This window comes from Pelecanus crispus, chromosome 18, assembly GCF_030463565.1.
Source record: "Pelecanus crispus isolate bPelCri1 chromosome 18, bPelCri1.pri, whole genome shotgun sequence".
Lineage (NCBI taxonomy): Eukaryota > Metazoa > Chordata > Aves > Pelecaniformes > Pelecanidae > Pelecanus > Pelecanus crispus.
Genome location: NC_134660.1, coordinates 1,699,167 through 1,723,053, shown reverse-complemented (window position 1 = coordinate 1,723,053; position 23,887 = coordinate 1,699,167). Strand labels below are relative to the sequence as shown.

At 62.7% G+C, this 23,887-nt stretch overlaps 2 protein-coding genes across 2 annotated transcripts; one reads left to right on the top strand and one right to left on the bottom strand.

The window, feature by feature from the left end:
• The first annotated feature begins 1,508 nt into the window (after positions 1-1,508).
• On the top strand, positions 1,509-13,446 carry GPR179 (G protein-coupled receptor 179). Its single transcript, XM_075723013.1, has 13 exons — positions 1,509-2,350; positions 4,020-4,128; positions 5,083-5,185; positions 5,358-5,566; positions 5,772-5,840; positions 6,251-6,360; positions 6,444-6,682; positions 7,142-7,280; positions 7,479-7,584; positions 7,679-7,825; positions 8,140-8,751; positions 8,806-12,036; positions 12,085-13,446. Exons 1-13 carry the CDS (start codon positions 1,509-1,511, stop codon positions 13,444-13,446), a joined length of 7,278 nt encoding a protein of 2,425 aa, XP_075579128.1.
• Positions 13,447-16,305: 2,859 nt separating this feature from the next.
• On the bottom strand, positions 16,306-20,881 carry MRPL45 (mitochondrial ribosomal protein L45). Its single transcript, XM_075722781.1, has 8 exons — positions 20,825-20,881; positions 19,950-20,145; positions 19,358-19,475; positions 18,860-18,958; positions 18,177-18,225; positions 17,800-17,949; positions 17,541-17,714; positions 16,306-17,018 (listed from the first exon to the last, which is right to left on the bottom strand). The coding sequence occupies exons 1-8, from the start codon at positions 20,879-20,881 to the stop codon at positions 16,959-16,961; spliced, it is 903 nt and encodes a 300-aa protein (XP_075578896.1). The 3' UTR covers positions 16,306-16,958.
• Positions 20,882-23,887: the final 3,006 nt, after the last annotated feature.

The following is a 23,887-nucleotide window of genomic DNA, read 5'->3' as shown; positions in this document are numbered from 1 at the left end:
CTGCTGCACGGCTCTTGCACGGCTCTGCACGGCTCTTGCACAACTCTGCACGGCTCTGCACGGCTCTTGCACATCTCTGGCACGGCTGCTGCACAGCTGCTGCACGGCTTTTGCACAACTCTGCATGGCTCTGCACGATCCTTGCACGGCTCTTGCACGGCTCTGCATGGCTCTGCACAGCTCTTGCACGGCTCTGCATGGCTCTTGCACAACTCTGCATGGCTCTGCACGATCCTTGCACGGCTCTTGCACGGCTCTGCATGGCTGCTGCACAGCTGCTGCACGGCTCTTGCATGGCTCTGCATGGCTCTGCATGGCTCTTGCATGGCTCTGCACAGCTCTTGCACGGCTCTTGCATGGCTCTGCACGGCTCTTGCACAACTCTGTATGGCTCTGCACGGCTCTTGCATGGCTCTGCACGGCTCTTGCACGGCTCTGCATGGCTCTACATGACTCTTGCACGGCTCTGCACAGCTCTTCACGGCTCTTGCACGGCTCTTGCACAACTCTGCATGGCTCTGCACGATCCTTGCACGGCTCTTGCACGGCTCTTCATGGCTCTTGCACGGCTCTGCAAGGCTGCTGCACAGCTGCTGCATGGCTCTTGCACGGCTCTGCATGGCTCTGCATGACTCTTGCACGGCTCTGCATGGCTCTTGCACGGCTCTTCACAGCTCTTGCACAGCTCTGCATGGCTGCTGCACAGCTCTGGCACGGCTCTGCACGGCTCCTGCAGGCAGCACGCCCCACGGGAGGAGAGGGGCTGGGCACCAGCTCCCCACGCTTGCCTGGCAGCGGGTGAAGAGGGAAGTCACTGTTGCTTCGGGCGGGGTGGGGCTGAGCAGCCTCGCGTGCCTCAGTTTCCCCTCTGCAACCAGGGCAGTGCTGCGCAGGACCCAGGACATCATCCCCAGCTTGGGCGGTGGGCGTCAGGCCCTGCTGCGGGGACTGTGCTCGTGGCCGCCTCCCCACCGCACTCGCCACCCTCAGCCCCACAGGGACATCCCACGTGTGCCACCCCCCCCATTCCCAGCCCACGGCCGGGGGGGGCCGGGCACTGCAGGATTGAAGCCCGGGACCATATGGGGAACCAGCGGGCGACCTTCTCCCCCCTGGCTGCCAAGGGGGCCGCGGGGAGGGCGATGCTGGGAGGAAAATTCCCGGCCCCGTTGCCATGGCTTCCCATCAGGATGCGCTTGCATCATGGCCAGCCCGAGGGGGCCGGGGTGCGGGGGTCCCCGCGGGGCTCAGGGCGGGGGGCTCCCCGGCTGCGCGGCCTGCCCGAGCGGGAGCGCGGGGGCGGGCAGCGCCAGCAGATGAACACGTTTTGGAGCCAGTGACGTCTGCTCCGGCATCGCCGAGAGAGAGAAAAACAGGCGGCAGAGCCTGAGTCCGGCCTTGCGGAGCAGAGCTGGCTCCCGGCCGGCTCGGGCACCGTGCCCACCATGCCCACCCCGGGCCGGCCGGCGGGGCCGCAGGGGGCCGGGGGGCTCCGCTGAGCCCCAGCCATGGGGCCGTGGCGGTGGCCGCTGCTCTGGCGCTTGCACACGGCGCTGCTCTGCGGCACCATCCTCGCGGGGGGCCAGCGCCCGCAGGAGAGACCCCCCCAGCCGGCGGGATGGTCCCTGGCCCCGTCATCCTCCTGGGCACCCACGCCGGAGCCGGGAGCGTCGGGGGACCCCGAGGGCTCGGCGGCGGCGCTGGCTTTCCTGCAGACGGGCGATGCGCAGCGGCTGGCCCGGGCCAACTGCAGCCGGGGCGTCGTGGCAGGGGCAGCCGGCCCCGGCCCCCCCCCGGCGCTGCGTGCCGCCCTGCGTGCCGCCCCCGAGGCGCTGGCCCACGCCGCCAACTTCCTCAACATGCTCTTCCAGGCCAACGACATCCGCGAAGCCAGCGTGGCCGAGGACGTGGAGTGGTACCAGGCGCTGGTCCGTAGCCTGGCGGAGGGGCACCCGTGGGTGCGCCGGGCGGTGCTCGCCCTCGACGCCCACCCGCTGGCTGCCAAGCCCCGGCTGATGCTGCAGGCCACCAAGGGGGACGGCGAAATCCTGCTGCGGGACCTCTCCGCTGCCGCCCCCGGCCTCGGCAACCTCAGCTGGGACAACGAGTGGTTCAACGCCCTCAAGTCCCAGCGGACCCCCGTCCTCCACAAGCGCGTGCTCAGCAACGACCTGCGCAGCATGGAGACCCCCAAATGGCAGCGGGGGGACAGCTACGTGGGGGAGCCGGGCCACGTGCGGTGGTCCCCACCGTTCCTCGAGTGCCAGGACGGCAGGTTCCTGCCCGCCTGGACGGTCACGCTCTCCTCCGCCTTCTACGGGCTCAAGCCGGACCTCAGCCCCGAGTTCAAGTAAGCGGCACCCGGAGGGGTTTGGGGAGGGTGTAAGGGGGCTGGGGGCTGCCCCATGTGCGTGCTGGGGGGGGTGCAGCTGGAGGCGTCAGCCCCGGGTGCGGGCAGCGGGTTGCAAGGTGTGTGCCAGCCCCCTGCCCGCGTCCCCGTGCGTGCACGTGGGTATTTGCACGTCCACAGGCACGGAGCTGCCTCCCGTCCCCCCTCGGTCGTCCCCGTGTTGCCCACCTTGGGCTGCCACCCCCCCGACTCCCCTCGGCCACGGCCTGGGAGAGGGGACGTGGCCCCGTTCCCAAGGGAAAAGCCCCGTCCCCCTCGGAGCACCCAGGGAAGAGGTTTGGTCCCGCAGGGCGAGGGAGGGTGTGCAGGGGCCACCCCAGCAGCTCCTGTTTCTCAATCGGTTGCATGAAAGTTCCTCTTGAGAGGCAGAACTCACAGCCTGGAGCTGCTGCCCCTGCCCCTGCCCCTGTCCCTGTCCCTGCCCCTGTCCCTGCCCCTGCCCCTGCCCCTGTCCCTGTCCCTGCCCCTGTCCCTGTCCCTTTCCCTGCCCCTGTCCCTGTCCCTGCCCCTGTCCCTGCCCCTGTCCCTGTCCCTTTCCCTGCCCCTGCCCCTGCCCCTGTCCCTGCCCCTGCCCCTGCCCCTGTCCCTGCCCATGTCTGTGTCCCTGCCCGTACCCCTGCCCCTGTCCCTTTCCCTGTCCCTGCCCCTGTCCCTGTCCCTGTCTGTGTCCCTGCCCCTGTCCCTGCCCCTGCCCCTGCCCCTGTCCCTGTCCCTGCCCCTGCCCCTGCCCCTGTCCCTGTCCCTTTCCCTGCCCCTGTCCCTTTCCCTGCCCCTGTCCCTGCCCCTGTCCCTTTCCCTGTCCTTGCCCCTGCCCCTGCCCCTGCCCCTGCCCCTGTCCCTGTCCCTGTCCCTTTCCCTGCCCCTGCCCCTGCCCGTGTCCCTGCCTGTGTCCCTGTCCATGCCCCTGCCCCTGCCCCTGCCCCGCTCCTGTCCCTGCCCCTGTCCCTGTCCCTGTCCCTGCCCGTGTCTGTGTCCCTGCCCGTACCCCTGCCCCTGTCCCTTTCCCTGTCCCTGCCCCTGTCCCTGTCCCTGTCCCTTTCCCTGCCCCTGCCCCTGCCCGTGTCCCTGCCTGTGTCCCTGTCCATGCCCCTGCCCCTGCCCCTGCCCCGCTCCTGTCCCTGCCCCTGTCCCTGTCCCTGTCCCTGCCCGTGTCTGTGTCCCTGCCCGTACCCCTGCCCCTGTCCCTTTCCCTGTCCCTGCCCCTGTCCCTGCCCCTGCCCCTGTCCCTGTCCCTGTCCCTGTCCCTGCCCCTGTCCCTGTCCCTGTCCCTGTCCCTGTCCCTGTCTGTGTCCCTGCCCCTGTCCCTGTCTGTGTCCCTGCCCCTGTCCCTGCCCCTGTCCCTGTCCCTGTCCCTGTCCCTGCCCCTGTCCCTGTCCCTGTCCCTGTCCCAGCTCCAGCCTCCCCCAGACACGGCTCTGAGGGGGGACATCCCTGCCTGGGCATCTGGGGACACTGCTGACACCTCGTGCTGTCCCACCCGTCCCTGCACCGGCACCAGCCACCCCTGTGGGTGCCTCCCCCAGAGGCAGCAGTGGGGCACGGCCACGCTGGGTGGGGGGCACGAGGTGGGCACGGGGACGCCCTGTGCCAACCCCATCCCTCGGCACAGGGGCGTCGTGCGGGTGGACATCGAGCTGCGGGACGTGGCCATCGACCAGTGCGCCAGCGGGCCGGGCTGGTTTGCGGATACACACCGCTGCGACCTCAACAGCACCCAGGTATCGGCCGCCGGCACCCGGCACCCTGCGCCCCATCCCCTCGCCCGGCAGGGCTGGGGGTCCCCCGCAGCGAACCGTCCCCGTCCCCCCGGCCGAGCTGCCCCTGCCGCGTGTCCCTCCCTCCGGGCTGAGCTTTATCCTCTCCCGGCCGATCCATCTGCTTCGTTCAGCCGCTCTCGACGCCGCAGCCGAGGGGTTTATTGTGCAAATCTTCCTTCCCCGCCGCCAGCAGCGGCGTGTGACCTGGCTGCTCCCTGCCCGGGCACCGCGGGGACGGCCGGGCTCCGGGGGCTGGCAGCCGGCGGCGAAGCACCCCAACTCGATCCCCTCTGGCAGTGCCCACCCGGGCAAGACGGTGATGCCCGAGCGTGTTTCAGGGCTCGGCACAACCGGCACCATCCCCAGCCGGGGCAAGCCCCGCGACCCCCAGCTCAGCGCGCATCAGGGTCCCACCCCGAAGGCAAAGAGCCATTCCCAAGCGGGAAAAGCGTCAGCAGCTTCTTCCTGCCAGCGCCCCGCGGGCGATGCCCTTGGAGGGACGGGCTCTGCCGCCGGGCATCTCTCCAGAAAACAACAATACCCAGAAAAACTGCCAGCCCGGCCCATTCGGGACAGGATCCGGCCGCACCACCCCACAGAGCCTGGGGGGGATTAGGGAAGCAGCGCCCTGCCTGCCGCTGCCGTCACGGCCGGGCAGGATTAGTGCGCTCTGCTGCATTAGCTGTCCATTTAGGTTTTAGGGAGAGATTTGGGGGCCAAGCTTTGGCTTTTAATTCTTAAATGTTTAACCACTGATTCCTCCTGGGCGCCGGGGAGGATGGCGTGGGGTCGGGTACCTGCGAGTTGGGGGCTGCTGGAGCCCCTGGTGCAGGGGGGGGATGCGGGGCCGGGGGGAGCATAGGGGGTGCAGGATGAGCCCTCGCCCTCCCGTGCGTCTCAGCCTGTCTCCTTCAGTGTGTCCCCCAGGAGAGCCGCAGCTTCGTCCTCGGGAGGTACCTATGCCGGTGCAAGCCGGGCTTTTACGGGGCCGGCGGAGTGGCCAGCGGTGCCCAGGCAGGTGGGTGCCGTGCCTGGCCCTGGGACCCCCGTTTCACTCTGTGGCACATGGCTACAGCAGCGGGGTCCAGGGCTGGGGGGGAGCTTTGGGAAGCCCCCAGGCACGTGCCCTGGCAAGGAAAGCGCCGCATCCAGGATGCGGTGGCCTCACCCGGCCATCGCTCTGTCCCCAGGCGTGGCGGGGAGCGCGGTGGGGGCGGACGGGGGGTCCCGGCTGGCGTGCCGGCCCTGCCGCCAAGGATGTGCCACCTGCGAGGACGACGCGCCCTGCCTCATCCAGGAGGACCGGGCGCTGCGGGCGGCCGTCCTCTCCTGCCAGGCCTGCTGCATGCTGGCCGTCTTCCTCAGCATGCTCGTCTCCTACCACTTCCGACGGAGCAAGGCAAGGCATCCCCGCGTCCTCCCCGTCCACCCGTCATCCCCGGCCCAGCTCCCCTCCCACCCCCAAACCCCGCAGTCTCAGGGGGGCTCTTGGGGGGGGATGCCACAGCCCAGCACGCTCGGGGGGGATCTCCCTGCCCTGGCTCCATCCCCTCCGGGCACCGGCTGAGGCTCCCGGCTGCACCCTCACGCCTCTGTCCCTGCAGAGGATCCAGGCGTCGGGAGTCATCCTCCTGGAGACCATCCTCTTCGGGTCCCTCCTCCTCTACTTCCCCGTGAGTATCCAGCCGGGCCCGGGGCTGAAAACCTCTGGGCTGGGGTTTAAGAGGGTTTGCAGCCTGGCCGGCTGCCCCCCGGGAGAGAGCGTCGAGCTGGCCCCAAGCCGGGCATGGGCACAACTCCACCTAATTGTTAAATTTGCTGGCACGGCCCCCGGCAGCTGCGGTATAAACCTTCTCGGGAAACCAAATCCCTTTTCTCCCGCTGGCCGTGGGAATTAATCCCTACCCAAATCCCCTCTCCGTCCCGCAAGAGCTGCGGCGGATGCTGTAGAGCCAAGGGGGAAGGGAGGCGGTGGGGCTGGCCTGAAAGCGGGTGGTTTCCGAGTCTCCGGCGTTTGCTGCCCGCCTGGCAAGCAGGATGCGGCCCCGTGCCGCCCGCCGACCCCTCTCTCCCGCCGCCCCAGGTGTTCATCCTGTACTTCAAGCCGAGCATCTTCCGCTGCATCGTCCTGCGCTGGGTGCGCATGCTCGGCTTCGCCATCGTCTACGGCACCATCACCCTCAAGCTGTACAGGTAGCCAGGACGGGGCGGGGGCTGATGCTTGGGACCCCCAGCAGTGGGGAGCGGCTGGGGGCTCACCCCTCCACGCCTCGCAGGGTGCTGAAGGTGTTCCTGTCCCGCACGGCCCAGCGGGTGCCCTACGTGTCGAGTGGGCGGGTGCTGAAGATGCTGGGGCTGATCCTGCTCCTGGTGCTGTGGTTCCTGGCAGCCTGGACCATCGGGATGCTGGAGAACGTCGACAAGAACATCCCGCTGGTGATCCGCACCCAGACCGCCCGCGGGCTCCACTTCTACATCTGCAGCCATGACCACTGGGACTACATGATGGTGATCGGTGAGACCAGCCCCCGCGGTGTCCCGGGGTCCCCGCAGCCCCAGGACCCCATCCCGTAAACGCGGCATGTGGGGTTTTAATTTCCTTGTCCGTGTAATCTGCCTGGAGCCTGCAAGCAGGGCTGGGGCACCCGAGCTGCCCCCCACCCTCCCCCCTGAGCATCCCCAGGACTCGCCCTGGCACAGGGTAAATCACCCGGTGCAGGCTTTCGGTGGCTTTCGGGCAGGCTGTGCCGGAGGACGCTCTGCACCGGACCCGGCTCCGACCACGGCACGTGCCGATGGCAGCCAGGGTGAACGTGCTGGGCTGGATGCGCCCCGAGGCATCGGGAAGGTCCCGGTGGGCAGCAGCACCCACCCTGCAGCTCAGCACCCATGGGTGCCACTCAGGAAAACACGCCGACAGCAGCAAGGTGATGGGGCTGGATGCTCAGCGTCGCTCCCCCGCTCTCTCCCACAGCCGAAATGCTGTTCCTGCTGTGGGGCAGCTTCCTGTGCTACGCCACGCGCGCCGTGCCCTCCGCCTTCCACGAGCCCCGCTACATGGGCATCGCGCTCCACAACGAGCTCATGATCTCGGCCGCCTTCCACGTGGTCAGGTAGGGCGCGGGGCCGCGAGGGGCCTGGGATCCGAGGTCCCCGTCCCCGGCGATGCGGAAAAACCGGCGGCAAATCCCTGAAGCCAGCGGGTTCCCTGCACGGGTCCCCAGGCAGCGTGGAGGCTGCGGGGTCCAGGGTCGGGAGGGGGCTGCGGGCGCCTCGGTGGGACCGGGCGCTGCCCTCCTTGTCCCTCCCAGGTTCGTCATGGTCCCCTCGCTGCACCCTGACTGGACCCTGCTGCTCTTCTTCGCTCACACCCACGGCACCATCACCGCGACCCTGGCGCTGCTCTTCATCCCGAAGGTAACGCTCGGCCCGGGGACTTGGGGAGACGGGGCTGGGGGTCCCCGGCGTTTCAGGGATGCCCTCAGCGAGCTCGCCCCTTGCCAACCCCCAGTTCCTGCACGCCGGCTCGCCGCTGCGGGAGGAGATCGCAGCCGAGGTCTACGAGGACGAGCTGGCCATGCGGCGCTCGGGCTCCTGCCTGAACAGCAGCATCGCGTCCGCCTGGAGCGAGCACAGTCTCGACCCCGATGACATTCGGGTGGGTGGCACACTCAGGACCTTCTTTTGACGCTAGCTATGCAGAGTAAGAGGTGCCTTTTGCAATCTTCCTTCTCATGCAAAGCAGAGGGGAGGGAGAAGGGGGTGCAGGGTGAACCGCCACCGGCCACGGGTGGGGAAACCACGGGTGGGAGGGACGGGCAGCGTGGGGGCTTGGGGACACGGGGACAGCCTGGCCCGAGGGGCCGAGCCAGGGCTTTGCAGGGTCGTCCCAGCCGCAGCCCCTGCGCGGTCGCCTTGTACGCGCTCTCCTCTCCCCTCTCTCTGCCGCGTCCCCCCGCCCGCGGCGCGCAGGAGGAGCTGAAGAAGCTTTACGCGCAGCTGGAGATGCACAAGGCGTGGAGGATGGCAGCCAACAACCCCCACCTCCCCAAGAAGCGCAGCTCCCGCCGCAGCCTGGGCCGCTCCATCGCCCGCCGCGTCGCCGAGCTGCCCGAGGCCGTGGCGCGCCGGAGCAGCGGCGGGGAGCGGGTGGGCACCCCGGCACGCCGCGGCTCCTCGGCCAAGCGGCTCCCCGACGGCGCCGGCCTGCGGATGCGGGATGAGGGTTCCCGGCGCCGCGCCGCAGCCCTGCGCAAATCCCGCAGCACCGAGGGTCCTGTGCGGGAGCCCCGGGGAGGCTCACCCATCCCTGGCCCCGGCGGGGAGCCTGCGCCGGGGAGGAAGACGATGGTGACGATGGCGACGACGGCCTCGGAGCAATCCGACAGCGAGTCCCTCGATGCCGCCCCACTCGTGTGCAAGTCGGCCAGCGCCCACAACCTGGCGGGGCACGGGCAGCTCCCCCCGCCCCGCGCAGCCCCCTTGCAGAAGTCGCTCAGCATCGTTGCCGGTGCACGGGAAGAGGCCCTGCTCGCCGCCAGCCGAACTGCGCGGGAGGAGCGGGACACCCACCGGCACCCGTCCGCCCTGTCCTCGGAGCACCCCGCAGGGCAGGGACCCCCCAAGGATGCCGGGGAGCCCCAAAGCCCCGGTGCAGCTGATGCCCTCCTGCCAGCCGGCTCCCGCCCCGCCGAGGGGTGCTCCCAGGAGGATGTGTCCCCGCCGGGCGATGGCGAGGTGCAGAAACACGTCACCCACGCACCCATCAAAAGCATCAGCGTCGACAGCTCCCACCTGCCAGGGCGGGTGCGGGTGGCGGTGCGGAGGACCCCGCCGCCACCCCCCGTTCGCTACCAGAGCCTGGTGCAGCGTGCCGTGACGGCGGGGGACGGCCCGCAGCCGCCCGCGGATCCCCTGGCACGGGTGGGAGAGGCAGAGGGGATGCCGGAGGGGCCGGCGGAGGAAGAGCCGGGACGTGCATCCGCGCCGGCGGGGAAGGGCAGGCTGCTGACCGCAGCCTCCATCCCGGCCCAGGTCTGCCCCTGGGAGCTGCTCCAGGAGGAGATGCTGAGCCAGAAGCAAAAAGCAGCCGAAGCAGCAGACTCGGGGACCCTTGGTGACGCAGCGGTCACCCCCCCCAGCCTCAAGCCCCCCTCCCAGAAGACCTCACTCCGGGGCCTGGGGCTCGCCATCAAAGCCTTCAACCGCTCCAGGGGGAAAAGCATCCTGAAGAGGAAGAGAGAGGGCGAGGGGAGCCTCGGGAAGAGGGGGCACAAGCGGGAGGAAGGCAGCAGGAGGGAGAGGCCCAGCCTGGCAGAGATGTCAGCCGTGTCCCTTGGGGGGATCGGCCGAGACCCCGCCACCAAAAGCCCCGCGTGGAGCAGGCAGCGGCCCGGCAGCGAGCCCACCGCCCGCCCGTGGCAGGGGGAGACGCTCCCCTGCCAGCACAACAACAACGCCGGCAGCGCCTGGGGAGCCACAGGCTGGGGGTACGGCAGGGAAGAGGCAGAAGGACAGCGGGACAGCCCAGCCCCAGGGACAGGTGACGGTGAGAAACTGGCAGAGGAGCCCAGCGCTCCCCAGCGAGACATGGATGCTGGTGGGGGCCCGGGGCCACCCTTGGGGGTGCACAAAATCCCACCCAGTGTTGGCCACCACGAAGAAGCTGAACATCCCCGTGAACCCCCTGCGGTGGCCGGCAGCAGGAAAGCACAGATAGATCCCGGGCAAGGGGCCCAGACTCCTGTCGTGGAGCCGGGGAATGATGCTCCGGCAGCCATCGTGAGGCTGATCACACCGAAGGAAGGGGCGGCCGGGCTGGCTGAAGGGCTCGAGGTGGGCAGCAGCTCCATCCGACCCCAGCACCGTGCAGAGGTGGAGCAGCCATGTGCGAAACCCACCGCAGGCAGCCCCCGGCCGCCCGCCGCCGGTGCGCGGAGAGCAGCTGCCGAGAAGCCGGGGGCTGAGGTTTGTCCTCGGGGAGCCCCGGGCGTCCCAGCAGCAAAAGGAACCTTGCTGCGCCAGGAGGCCATTGCTTCCCGGGAGGACAGCGGGGTCCCGCTGCGTGGGGAGAGCCCAGCCAAGGCGCTGGAGAAGGGGGGCAGCCAGCCCGAGCCCCTCGGTGCCGGGGAGAGCCGGGGTGCTGAGAGGGTCCCTGCAAAGAGCCGGAGCGTGGAGGTGGCCCCAGCTGCAGTGGGGAAAGCCGGCAGCACGGCAGGCAGGCAGGCAGAGGTCTGTCCTGGGGAAACCCGGGCAGATTCCAGCATTAGAATAGAAATTTGCCCTTGGGAGGAGAGTGGGGGCAAGCACTGGGGGCCAGGCAGAGCCCCGGGGAAGGGCGGCAGCAAGAGGGATCCCGGCAACCCCGGGGAAGAGCTGGGCACGGAGAAACCACCAGCAAAAACCTCAGAGCTGCCCAAAGCGGCTTCGGAGACAGCGGGCAGTGTGGAGGGCAGGACGGCTGAGGTTTGTCCGTGGGAGACTGGGGAAGGGGGAAGGACCATCAGAGCAGAAATCTGCCCCTGGGACGTGGAGGGGGCTCAGCCGGAGCAGGAGAGGCAGGAGGGAGAGCGGAGGCAGCTGGCCAAGTGGGTCAAGAGCATCAGACCAAAATCACTGGGTTTGCTGAGACTGCAGCAGAGAGGGAGCAGCCTGCAAGCGCCCGGCCAGCCCTGCGGCAGCACTGGCAGCGAGGGACCCCCACCAAAACCTGCTCCCAGCAGCTCTGAGCTGCCAGAGGTGACCTCGAGGAGCCCGGCGAGTGCGCAGGCTTCGGTTTGTCCCTGGGAAGTGGCTGGAGTTGACAGTGATGCAGAAGAAGTTTGCCCTTGGGAAAGGGGAACAGCCTTATCCAACGCAGGAGAAGTAGATGATGGTGAAATTTCCCACGGGAAAAACAGGACTTCTCCGCAAAGAGTGGCCCCAAGGGGCACAGAAGAGACAGCTCCGGCTGCAGACAAGGGGAACAGCCAGCAAGGATCCCCCAGCCCCAGGGAAAGTGCGGAGCAGCCCGGCACAGGGCTCACAGCAAAACACCCAGCTCTGCCCAAAACATCATCTAAGCAAGCAGGAACCAGCGATAGCAAAAAGGCCGACATTTGTCCATGGGAAGTGGAGGATGAGCCACTTCCTAAAACAGAAATCTGCCCTTGGGAAGAGCCTGCAGCTCCATCGGGAAAGGAGAGACTGAGTCAGGACACGTGTGGGACTTCCAAAGGGCAAAACAAACCAGGATCTGGAGGACTTGAAGACATCAACGCGAAGCTGGCAGAGATGGGTGGCTGTCGGCCAGAGCGCAGGGACACTGGGATCTTTGCAAAGCTCCTTAGAAAAAGCCTAGAGTGCTCAAAAGCAGAATCCAAGAAATCCCAGAGCATGGAGAGCATAAAGGAGGAGGTCTGTCCCTGGGAGAGCCCAGGCATGGAGCAGCCCCCAGAAAAACCCCGCGCCGGGAGCCCAGCGCTGCCCAAGTCGCCTTCAAAGAAATCCCAGAGCGTGGAGAGCCTGAAGGCAGAGGTCTGTCCTTGGGAGGCTCAGGAGCTCAAAGCCACTGATAAAGCAGAAATCTGCCCCTGGGAGACGGCTGCTCCACCATCAAGTAAAGAGAAATCAAGACAGGACAAAGATGCTCTGTCCGTGGTGAGCACAAGCCCTTCTACAGGTCAAGGTCTCTGCAGAGAGATTGGAGACGGCACGTCTGCAAAGAAGGAGAAATGCAGCAGAGACCGCGAGTCCATCTGTCCCTGGGAGAGCCTGGGCACAGAGCAGCCCCCCAAAAAACCCTGCACTGGGAGCCCGGCGCTGCCCAAATCTCCTTCAAAGAAATCCCAGAGTGTGGAGAGCCTGAAGGCAGAGGTCTGTCCTTGGGAGGCTCAGGAGCTTGAGACCACCGATAAAGCAGAAATCTGCCCCTGGGAGGTGGCTGCACCTCCCCCCGATCAACCAAGGGCAAAGCGGGGTCCTGGGGGGGGCTCAAAGGGGGACAAGCACATCACGCGCCAGGCAGCGTTAGCCAGCCCGGGCAGGTCCCCGGAGAAGGGCGGCAGCGAGCGAGAGGCCGTCTGTCCCTGGGAGAGCCCGGGCATGGGGCAGCCCCCAGAACAACCCTGCGCTGCAAGGCCGGCACTGCCCAAATCGCCTTCAAAGAAATCCCAGAGCGTGGAGAGCCTGAAGGCAGAGGTCTGTCCTTGGGAGCTGGAATCCACTGATAAAGCAGAAATCTGCCCCTGGGAGACGGCTGTTCCACCATCAGGTAAAGAGAAATCAAGACAGGACAAAGATGCTCTGTCCGTGGTGAGCACAAGCCCTTCTACAGGTCAAGGTCTCTGCAGAGAGATTGGAGATGGCACGTCTGCAAAGAAGGAGAAATGCAGCAGAGACCGCGAGTCCATCTGTCCCTGGGAGAGCCTGGGCACAGAGCAGCCCCCCAAAAAACCCTGCACTGGGAGCCCGGCACTGCCCAAATCGCCTTCAAAGAAATCCCAGAGTGTGGAGAGCCTGAAGGCAGAGGTCTGTCCTTGGGAGGCTGCAGAGGTTGAAGCTGCTGGTAAAGCAGAAATCTGCCCCTGGGAGGCGGCTGCACCTCTGCCAGAGAAAGCAGCAGCCCTGGGCAAGGGCAGCCTCCCCCCAAATAAAGCGGGTGCCTCCAAAGCACTGGAGAAGAGGAACAGCGAGCGTGAGGCCATCTGTCCCCGGGAGAGCCTGGGCACGGAGCAGCCCTCCCTGAAAACCGCAATGGGGAAAGAGGTGTCCAAGAAGTCCGACAGCACGGAGAGCAGGAAATCTGGTATTTGCCCCTGGGAAGAAGCAGAACCCACCGGCTTGGAGAAGGAAGGCTTCAAACCAGGTGTGCACCCACAGGGAGCTGACAGAGCATCCCCCACGGGAACGGGGAAGTCAAAGCCAGCGGCAGGAGCCAGCACCACGTCTCCAACAACATCTCTGCCGAAAAAACCCAAGGGCAGATCCGACGGCGAGGCTGAGCACAAGCCCCTGTGCCGCATCCTGCCTGCAAGCCCGGCTCCTGCGGCGGGCAGCAGCCCCAGCCCAGGCGCTAGCGTAGCCGAGGTTTGTCCCTGGGAAGCGGAAGAGGCTCCGCCAACACCTGCCAAGACCAGCACAGACATGAGGAAAACCTCTGAAGTGTGTCCGTGGGAGGCGGAGAGCGTGGATCCCACCCCGACCCTCCGCAGGCAGGGCAGAGCCGGGGCGAGCCCCCAGGAGAGTGGCAGAGGCGCGAGTGAAGCCAAACCCGACGTCTGTCCGTGGGACCATGAGTAGCTCCCTCTGCCCGGCCGCCAGCTGGGTGCAGACACGGCTTTCGTGACCAAAAAGTCTTGAGCTGAAGGCTGCTGCACAGCCCAGACGGGGACAGGAGTGTCCGCCAACGCCAAGGGCACGGCCACACTCCCGGCGGGCTCCAGCAATGGCCACCAACCAGCCACGCTCGGGGACCAGTGCAGCGAGGAGACAATTAACATCTCCTGCCTTCGTTGAAGCGCTCACACCAGGCAGTAGCCTGCAAACGCCACCCGTGGGCATTTTCCCCACAGGTACCTGGCCCAGCGCAGGGCCCCCGCCTAAACACGTTAAAACCCCCGCGGCGCCAGCCTCGCGCGCTCCCACCAATGCAGCAGACGCAAAGCTGCGGCTTGCTGGCCAGAGACGCTCCCCCGCGAGCTCTCCAGCAGCTGAACGTCCTCCTACTGCGTGGGGAGGTTTGCGCCTCGGGCACAGCGAGGAACGGCTTGCCCCGAAATATGCAGTCCCACAGCCTCGGCAAGCCAGGCACTTGGAAGACCAGGCAGCAAGCTCTCCATCCTAAGCCAAGTGAAACAAGGGGAGAATCAAACCAGGGGCAGCAAAATGATGCAACTGGGGAAGGACACAGCTTTCCAGAGCTTCTGCAGCCCAGCTGATCTCCTCCAGCACTGCTGTCACCTCTATTTCAAGCCAGGGTGGTTTCTGTAAGCACTGCTAGAGCCAGGCAGGTTCTGAAGCCTGGGATGAAGACCCCTTGTTCCCAGCCAGCCCCACAATACATTTTGCTTCCTTGATACAAAGGCATTTATTTTCAAACGTCCTCTGAAGTCGCCGAGCCAGGCACAGCGCTTCCACGCAGGCCAAGCAAACCTTTCTGCCCCGTTTTGGTCCAGCGACGCCAGCCCAGCGCTGGGGCACTGCGCGTTGGCGATGCCCACCACCATCTCTGCTCCCAGACGCCTTTGCCTATCGCTCGACCTGGGATAAAGCCACCCCACTACTCTGCTTTTAGAAACCTCCGCAACCACGAAGGCCGAGATGGGTATTCCCGCTACTAGCCTCCTCTCTGACTAACTTTACGGCACTGCTACTTCTAATTCTTGCAGCAACTCCGCTGTTAATTAACAACACCACTAACTTTCCAAAGCATTTTGTCATTACTGGTTTCTTCTTCACCCACACCATGTATACGTGTGCGTACATCCACCATGCATGGAAACATGCCCAGGGCTCACTTTCCCATCACAGAGGAGTTTTTTCCATCAATATTTCCACCGGCACTAGCAAGCCCTCACTTTTACAGCCCATCTGTAGAAGCGCCGGATGCCTTTTGTCATCTCACGTTTCAGCTTCTCCCTGTATTTGCAAGACCTGTTCCTTTGGGGCAGAGATGCAAAGAGGCTCCAGTACACCAGAGAAGATGCTGAGACCACGGAGGCAACACGGTCCCCGGAGCATCAGACAGGGCTCCCGGCTTTGCCGTCACTGCAGGCCACCCGCTCACAAACACGCAAGGGAAAGGACGCGGCCATCCACACAACAAAGCCTGCTGTCTGCCCAGATTTGTCCCTCTGCTCCACTTAGATGGAAGCAAATAAAACCAGAGACAGCAGAAGTGAAGGTTTTGGTTCTCCCTCTGATCTCCACGCAAGGCTGGGGCTCAGGGCTCATCCTGCCGTTCCTCTGTCGTTTACTTCCACTCTCCTTAGAAAGTGGCATTGCTGTGGTCTTCAGCGCTGAATGTCAAATGATCACCCAGTTGTGTAAGTAAGTGTACATACAGAAAATAAAAGAGTATTATCTACAGAGTGCACGCTTAGTGGCCGATTCATGGGGTGTGGGTAAGATACTAAATGTGCTGAAGGAAGAGATAACAACAGAAAGCAGCAAGGCTGTGAGGGAAACCCAGGAACAGGAGGGGTTTAGTTGCAGAGGTTTGAATATTGGCAAAGGAGATGGAGAGCCACATGCTGCTAGACCAGAAGGGAAGGCCATTCTCCCAGAAAAACCAGCCACTCCACCGGAAAACACACTCTTTTCACTCAGAGCCAGGGCTGAAGAACCTTGTCTGTTGGTCTTGGTTGAGGAGTCACGTCCACACCTGCTTGTAAGCTGCCCGAGTCACACCAGACACAAACCAGGCAGCTCACACTCATTTATTTTAGCTCCTAGCCCAGCTCACATATGCTGGAGCACTGAATCTCTCTTCAGCTCATGAATGAGGCGTAGGCAGAAGGCTCAAAATAGTAAGTTCTTTCAGGAAAGGCAGACAGACTGCGACACCCCTCCGATTTCAAAAAAGATGAAAGGGATTCCATCACTGGCTCCTCTCCTCACAGAGCATAAAGATGATATTCTGCCCTTTCAAAAGAACATCATTCACAAGAAACACTGAACAACTCTGCAAGCATAAGGAGCCATAACTCTTTCACTGCATACTCTGTAAAAGCTCTTTCAAGGAAAAGAAAAAATGCACTTAACTCTCACAAGCTCTGGAAAATGGCCGAGTTAAAAAGCAAGACATGGTTGAAAAAGAAAATGTTTTGTCGTTTGACGACTAGGGAATATTTTGCTCTGTGACTAGGAGTAAATGGAACTTCTCTGAGCAAAACAGAGCAAGAACAGATTAGCAGAGTGCACTGGTTTACTCCCAGCCACGGAAAAAGCTAACCTCTGACCCACACAGCCTGCAAAACCAGGCGACCTGATGCGAATGTCCTCGCGTCCACAGGATGGTGCCAGCCGCTCACTAACAACATCCCAGCGCTGCGTTCACCAGCGTCTGTAACAAATGCACCAAAACCCATCAGCTACAAGAAACGCTGCCTTTCAAGAAAGCATTGGTTGACACAAACGCTGAGCGTAGGAGTCAAAAGATTTTATTAAATTATCAGTGCTGTGCTGCGGCCCCTTTGGGAAGCTTGGCCACTGACAAGCATCGTTCAGCAGGAGTCCAACTGCAGTACCCACTCAGGAGAATTCGATTTAAAGCCTGCTTGCTGCTCTTCCCTGTTTTCTGTTAAAAAAAGCAGCCTGGGAATCAGTAGAGAGGGAAAGAGGACGGGAAAAGAAAGCACCAACACCTACTGCTGCGAGTTTTAATGAAAGCCCACCACATCTACAGTACTTCCCATGGAAGTGCCAAATATTCCGTGTCTGGACAGACTCCTGCCACCAAGGGCTCTCACGATGCAGGTTCAGGACAGAAGTTAGCCTAGTCAGGAGCAGTCCTGAAGAGAACAGACTTCTCATCTTCACAGAAACACAGAGAGGGTTAAGCTGCAGCACACTAAGTCTACTTGGACAGAGTAAAGCTCTTCTCAGAGCTCATCTGAATCCCTCTCCCAAGCCCCTCTCAGTCCTTTAAAGGCAAATTCTTTGTGACTGGAGTCCATTTCTGAAGCTGCTTTGTTTGTTGCTTGCTCTCTGGAAAGGCACACCATATCCAACCCGCTACCTCCACGCACATTCTCCACTTCTTCCCTCCAGAATGGTTTGCACTGCTGTCTCTGTACAGGCTCTGGAACTTCCTACTTCGTTTCTTCAAACTCTTTTGAGGGATCCAAGGTTGGGCCAGGAATCATCACAGTCTGAAAAAGCAAGGAACAAAATCAGCACGACACAGAGCAGCTCTGAACTGCTGTAACAGGAATTCTTTGCATTACAGAGCATAAGAAAGGGAGAGCAGGGGGTTCTGGCAATGCAAAGGCCTCGCACAGGAAGATGACCAGATGGCAGCAGCATGGGGCAGGACACAGAGGGGGAATGGGATGACATGCCTTCTACCACACCATAGTTCTCACCTCCTTCCTCTCCAGGACCTATTTTTGGTAACACAGGAAGACAGAGCACCTGCATCACTTTGCCAGGCTTTGTGCAGGGAGCAGTAACCCCCTAAATTATCACATATGCGTCAAACGCCATCAGCTTCCTATTACAGCTTCCAGGTCCTAGAGGCTGATAATCTCCAACATTAATAAATAGGTCTGCTTGCAGATTAACGCACCACCTTCCCGTTACAGGAAGCTTGGCTTTGGTTTCGTCCAGAATTAACTAGGGACCTATGTTTCACAGACACAGGCCATGCTGCTGCCTTCTCCTTGTAGCATTACCTTAATGATGGGCTCCTTCGGCGGAGCCCACTCTGGAACGATCTTGCCGTGCATCCTCCATGTGCCATACGGGTTGACCAAGTATCTCTCAAACACGACGTACTCCAAAACGTCCTTGGGCACCTGCTCCCCACCATACATCAGCCGCCCAAAGCGGTCATAGATTGCCAGAGTCTGTAAACACAGGCAAGAAACTTAACGCTGGGCCGGCAGCAGGTTGGAGTCAGTTGGGAAACGCAAAGGGCACAAGGGGACGTACCTGCCGCGTGTGCATCCGCACCGTCACCTGGCCATACAGGTTGCCTCGATTCACGATGCTGTTGCATCGAACGTGAACCACTCTTGGAGGCTCCAGCGACTCCACAAAACTCCACCGGATGGTCTTGTACCTGTTCCCACGGACCATTTCCTATAAAGGAAAATAAGCACCAACTTAATTAGGATGCGAGTTGAATGACAAGCAAACTACTGTGTATAACGAAGCATTGATTCATTAGCTATTACTCAGACTTGTGCTTTCCCTCCCAGCTCTGTCTTTACTGTATCCAGAAAAAAATGAGAGAGATGATCAGGTTTAGAGAGCCTCAGAGACCACGGAAGGCATCAAGGACACGCTACATCCAGGTAAACACTTACTGGGTAGCAGCGCTCTGTCACCAGGGAGTGAAGTTTCTGCTTGTTAAAACTGCAAGTGAAACACACCCAGTTACTTGAATACACGTATTGTAAAGGGGGTTACAAATTCCTGCTTCCCCAGAAGACACACAGTCTACTGGCAAAACAGAAAAAGCGAAATTCTCAGCTGTGATCTCAGCACGAAATCAGAGCATGAACACAAGCTGGCTGACAAGACTTCAGGGAAAGAAACAACATCCTTTGGAAGCCAGTTATGACCTAAATGTTTTATTGATGTTTGGAATTGTAACCAAGAATGATGCAGTTTTGAAATCTGTTCTATTACTAGAAAGTGGAGCAAGCCAGTGGAGTATCGTTTCATACCCAAACAATTCCTTGCAGCGTGATTCTGAACAGCACCAACCACCCACTCATCTGCTGATAACACTAGTGCCGCAACAGCTCATCTGCTTTGCAGGTCAGATCAAGATTAATTTTCTGCAACCTGCTTTTCATTATCAAAAGCAAGAGGGTACTGACCAAATCTCTAACACTCTGCTCTTTACAGAGATGGGGGCAGAACAAGGCAAAGCACTTGTTGCAGAGGAGGTACAATGATTAGAAAGACAAGGAACCAAAACAGAGCAGGTAAGCAAAGAGAAGCAGGCCCCACATAACCACAGCAGTCAGAGAAAGGGTCTTACTTTGCCAAGCAATTGTGAGCTTCAATAAATATCTCCTGTGCCTTCTCTGGGAAGGTTTTAGTGCTGAAATCCGGATCGTGATCTTTTACCTTCCGCAGACTGAAAAGACAAGAAAAGCTCTACAGTGAGTAAAGAACAACTTGGAACCATCTCACGTGTTTCAGATGATGACAGCGATCTTATCCGGTTCAAGCCCAGCTTTTACCAGGGAACAACTGAGAACTGGAGACTCGCCACTAAGACATAACCTCTAGGTGCTCGTAAAGCAGATGTAGTGCTGCAAACCCAAAAAATCCTCAAGAAAATGAGTGCGCACTGTATTCATTCATGCCAGGACAGGTGCTTTGCATTCATTCTCACACCAGGGACTCCTGGTTAAGTGGTACAACAGCAACAATGGAAGAAGCGCGTAGGAAACAAAACATGCTGTCTCACCACTGCAAGACAGAACCGAGCAAAACTTCTGCACCACAGACTAATTAAAAAGAAGGTACATACGCCAGCTGGGAGGCAGCACTCTGCTTCAGCTTCTCCACCTTCTGCTTCAGCCCATCTTTGGATAGGGAAGTCAAGCGGGCATCTCCCTCGGGAGGGACATAAGGGTCTATAATATCAGCTGCAGGAGAGAGAAGAAAGGTCAGGAGGAGGCTCAAAAACAGCAAGATGAAAGAAACAGAGGTGCAGCACCCTGGCTGCCGGGGGCTGGAGTAGAGGGATTCTTCCCTGAATATATTTGTTAAGATGAAATATGAGCAGGCAAACAACTGCCAGTCTAACACAGCTCGTCAGCAGTGACGGGTGCCTGCTCTCTGCTCTCCTTTTCCATACAGCCCAGGAGGAGAAGACACGTTCAGCAGCAGGGAATGTGATCTCCCCTTGCTATTCCTTGTTCCTAGGTATGAAGGGGCCAATGGTTTGACACACTTCTGAGGTAAAGCAGGACAGCCGCTACCCCTCAGCAGGAGGCAGAGTGTGTAATTCAGTGTATTGCAGGCAGACACTCTCTGTCAGCATGGGCACACACTGCTCCATGCTGCTACTTTGCATTAGTTTTGCCCTTGAGAATAGACCAAAGCAAGCTTTCTACCACCTGTGCAGGCCAAGTAGAAAGTCCGTTCTATATGTTGCTCAGGAAATTCTGTCCCCAAAGATCTGAGTCTCTTCTCCTGCTCTTCAGGGGACAGTTCTCTGACCCATTCAGGGACAGAAAACCTCTTCTTTGTTCTCACTGGGACAACAAGACAGGCTGGGGCCGCTCCAGCAGAACGGAGCACAGACTGTGCAGTCTAAGGAAGAGAAATAACGAAGCCGTGGAGTTAGCCCAATGGACAAGAACCACCACCACCACCTTGACTGACTTCCCTTCACATCTCCCAAGCACAGAGCAGCTGTAAATACACCTAACACCACGACTTGTAGCCTTCCTTGTCCCATGGCCCTCCCCATATCCCCTCGTCCATGGCTTCCCACATCCCTCGCCCCATGGCTCCTCAGCAACTCCCGACATGCCATGGCTCCTCAGCCTCCCCGTGGCTCCTCAGCCCTACACAGCCCCTCACAGCCCCACGCAAGCCCCACGCAAGCCCCTCACAGCCCCCACAAGCCCCTCACAAGCCCCACGCAGCCCCTCACAAGCCCCACGCAGCCCCTCACAAGCCCCTCACAAGCCCCCACGCAGCCCCTCACAAGCCCCCACGCAGCCCCTCACAAGCCCCACGCAGCCCCTCACAAGCCCCTCACAAGCCCCACGCAGCCCCTCACAAGCCCCCACGCAGCCCCTCACAAGCCCCCACGCAGCCCCTCACAAGCCCCACGCAGCCCCTCACAAGCCCCTCACAAGCCCCACGCAGCCCCTCACAAGCCCCACGCAGCCCCTCACAAGCCCCACACAAGCCCCACACAAGCCCCTCACCCCGCTCCCCCCCGTCCCTCCTGCCGGCCCCCAGCCCCGCTCCCGGGCCCCACCTGCCAGCACAGCCGCAGGCCCCGCCGCCCCAGGCCCGCCTTCACGGCGGCCGCCATCTTCCCGCCGCGCAGCCCGCCGGGACATGGGCGGGGCCTCGGCGTGGAAGGGCGTGGCCTGGGGGGCCGCGCGCGGCGGGGGCGGGGCCGGCGGGAGCCCGCGCGGCGGCGAGTGGAAAATTCCATCGTCTGCGGGGGCGGGCGGGGGCCGGCGGAGGCTCCGCCCCCTGCGCGCGGCGGGGGGACCCCCGGGGCGCGGGGGGGGTGTTGGGGGGGGCCCTGCGGCGCGCGCCGGCCGCGGCCCCGGTGCAGCGGGAGGGGGGGTGCGGGGTCCCCCCGGGCCACGTGCGATGGGCGAGAGGGACCCCCCCCCCCCCCCATGCAGGGGGTGCTGGGGGGGGGCTCGGACCCGCCTGCCCCCCCCCCCGGCCCTGCGGAGCCCCCCCGGGGGGACCTGTGCAGCCCCCCCCCAGCAGCTCGGCCGGGCTCCGACGCTTTCGGCATTGGGAACCGCAGCGGGGCTCGGGGCTGGCGGCGGAGGGGGCTGAGGGGCCCGGCCGGGGGTCCCACGGGGGGGCGGCAGCTCCGGGGGCGCAGCAGCGATGCCCCGAACCAAACCACACACTTCTCCCAAAACTCCTTCCCTTCCAATTCCAGCTCCGGGAGCCCCGGCGACGCCGCAGGGATGCTCAGCACCCGCCCGCAGCTGCAGGGTGAGGCCTGGGGTCCATCTTGCAGACCCAAAGGCGAGCGCAGCACGGGGGTGCCCAACCCCGGGGTGGCCCCGCGGGAGCGGGGGGCTCGTCGGGAGGCTGCGGGCTCCTCTCGTTCCGCCTGGCCCTGCTCCCAGTTTGCTTTTGGGACTGTTGATCTTGGCGGCGAGGAAGCGTTGCTCCATCGGACAGCTGGTTAATGTGTAGTGACGGCTCCGCTGCGCCCGAGACCGTTGATCCCAGGCCATGCTGTTATCTGTGCCGGCGTGAGCGGGGCGAGCCGGGAGCAGCCCTGCGGGGCTGTGCCGGGGGGCCCGGTGGGAGCCCGGCACCCATGGGTGGGGGGGTGGCATCTGCATCCCGGCAGCGGCTCCAAAAATCTGGCACGATGCTTGTGGGGACTCAAAATTGGGAGAGGGGAGATCCTCCCCATGCTCGTGGGGACTCAGGAGAGGGGAGATCCTCCCCGCCGCACCCCCAAGGGGAAAAGTGGAGCCGTTTTCCCCTCTGGAAAGCAGGGTCGAAGCCCCGGGGTCATGGAGCCGGTCCTGGAGCAGCCGGGGCTGAGCCACCGGCCCCCGCGCCCCACGGCCCCGGCACGTTCCCACGGCTCGGGACTCGTGGGGCTGGATTTTCCCAGCCCGTCTGGCTTTCCCAGCAGCAGAGCTGCCCTGTGATGCCATCTCAGCTGGTTTTACCACCGTGGGCAGCCATTACGGGGCTCTGGGATCCCCCTGGGGCCACGTCCTCGCCGTGGGGGGCTGCTGGGGAGCACGGCCCGGGAGCATCGCTGCCTGCTGCGGTTCGGGACGGGGCTCGCCCCAGCAGCGGTGGCCTCTGGGGATGCCACTTGACCGTGCCCCCAGCCCACGTGTGACCTTCCCCCTGCAAAATCACCACTCTGGGATTTGCCCCATCGGAGAGCGGGACCAGGGCTGGGATTTGGAGGGACCTGAGCACCAGCAGAAGTGGGATGTGCTCAGCACCCACCCAAAGCTGAGCTATCCCCGGCAGCTCCAGGCAGGGGCTTGGCCACATTTGCCTCCATCCTTGTGCAATTTGCCCCAGGTACAGGGCGAGGCAGGAGCGTGACGGGCAGACCCGCACGCATGCATCGCCACGCCGTGCGAGGCGTGGGGGAAGTGATGCAAAACACCTCCCAACCCCCCGGGAACAGCCTGCGGAGCAAGAGGCCCCGGGAGCCACTTTGCAGCTTCGAGCACGCCGTCATCCCCATGCTCCCGAATACCAGAGATTCCTGCCCTAAGCCGCCGGCCCAGACCTGCGAGGCAGGATTAGCCGGTGCCCTCCGGCTGCTCCCGCTCTCGGCAAGAACGGCAAAAACTCTGGCAAAAGACAGAAGAAAAGAAAAGCCTCTCTCGGGATCTTTCTTTTTCTTTTCTTCCCCTTTTTTTTTTCCCCTTGTTTTCCTAATTAAAGTGGTGCACTGACAGCGGTTGGTGGCTGCAGAGACTCTGGGCTAATTACAGCTCCTGGCTTCCACCCCGTCCGTTTGTCCCTGGGCTCTCCCCAGTCTGGCGCTGCAGGAGAACCCGGTTTGGTCAGGACACGGCAGAGGCGGCGGCTTCCCCCCGGCTTTCTCGGCAGAGGCTCGCTCTTTCTTTCTTTCCTTCTTTCTGGATTCTTGCTGACAGCAGCATCTGTCATCTAACAATATCTCCCGTGCGGACCAGCAGCCGCAGAAGGCACCCGGAGCCCTTTGCCGAGCACAAAACCCCGCAGCCAGTGCGGCCACCGAGCCCCCTCACTGCCCCCAGCACCGGGCGCGCACCGGGAGGGCACCCAGCGACCCGCGTAGCCATCCGGGCAGGAATTAAAGCTCAGATGAGACAAGCCCTCCGCCTCCCTCCCGCAGCGGCCAGCGGCTCTGCTCCAGGAATAGGTTTATCCTGCCCCTGACCTTGCTGCCTGCCTGGCCACGGCTCTGCCCCGGGAGAGTCACCCGTGGCCACAAGCTGCACCGGGGCGTTGAAAGCAGAGGTGAGGCAGGAGGAGAAGGGCTTTTTGCTCCAGCGAGGTGTCTCAGCACGTCTCAGGTGTCTTTGCCTGGCTGCAAATCACGCACGGAGGCTCCCCACCCAACCCACACCAAACTGCAGGGTCACTGCTCCAGCCCTTCCCTCACTGCCGGGCAGGCAGGGCTTTCTCCCCAGCACCTGACTGGTATCGCAGGCGTGAGCTCGCTTGCAAGAACAACGATGAAACTTTCCCCGGTCCCGGGGTCCCAGCACTGACATGTCCCCACCGACACCGTCCGTGTGTCCGACGGGGCTTCACATCCCACCGAGGCGGAAGGGATGGTGGCAGGAGCGAGGGGATGGTGGCAGGAGGA

Bases quoted from the DNA above. Each gene is read 5' to 3' on its own strand.
- GPR179 (XM_075723013.1), top strand. From the start codon at position 1,509: ATGGGGCCGTGGCGGTGGCCGCTGCTCTGGCGCTTGCACACGGCGCTG. The intron at 5,841-6,250 runs GTGAGTATCCAG...CCGCCGCCCCAG, and splicing joins CCCTCCTCCTCTACTTCCCC to GTGTTCATCCTGTACTTCAA. The intron at 7,826-8,139 runs GTGGGTGGCACA...CGCGGCGCGCAG, and splicing joins TCGACCCCGATGACATTCGG to GAGGAGCTGAAGAAGCTTTA.
- MRPL45 (XM_075722781.1), bottom strand. From the start codon at position 20,881: ATGGCGGCCGCCGTGAAGGCGGGCCTGGGGCGGCGGGGCCTGCGGCTG. The intron at 20,146-20,824 runs GTGGGGCCCGGG...TCTCTTCCTTAG, and splicing joins GCCTGCGGCTGTGCTGGCAG to ACTGCACAGTCTGTGCTCCG. The intron at 19,476-19,949 runs GTGGTAGAAAGC...TCTCTCCTGCAG, and splicing joins TTTCTACTTGGCCTGCACAG to CTGATATTATAGACCCTTAT.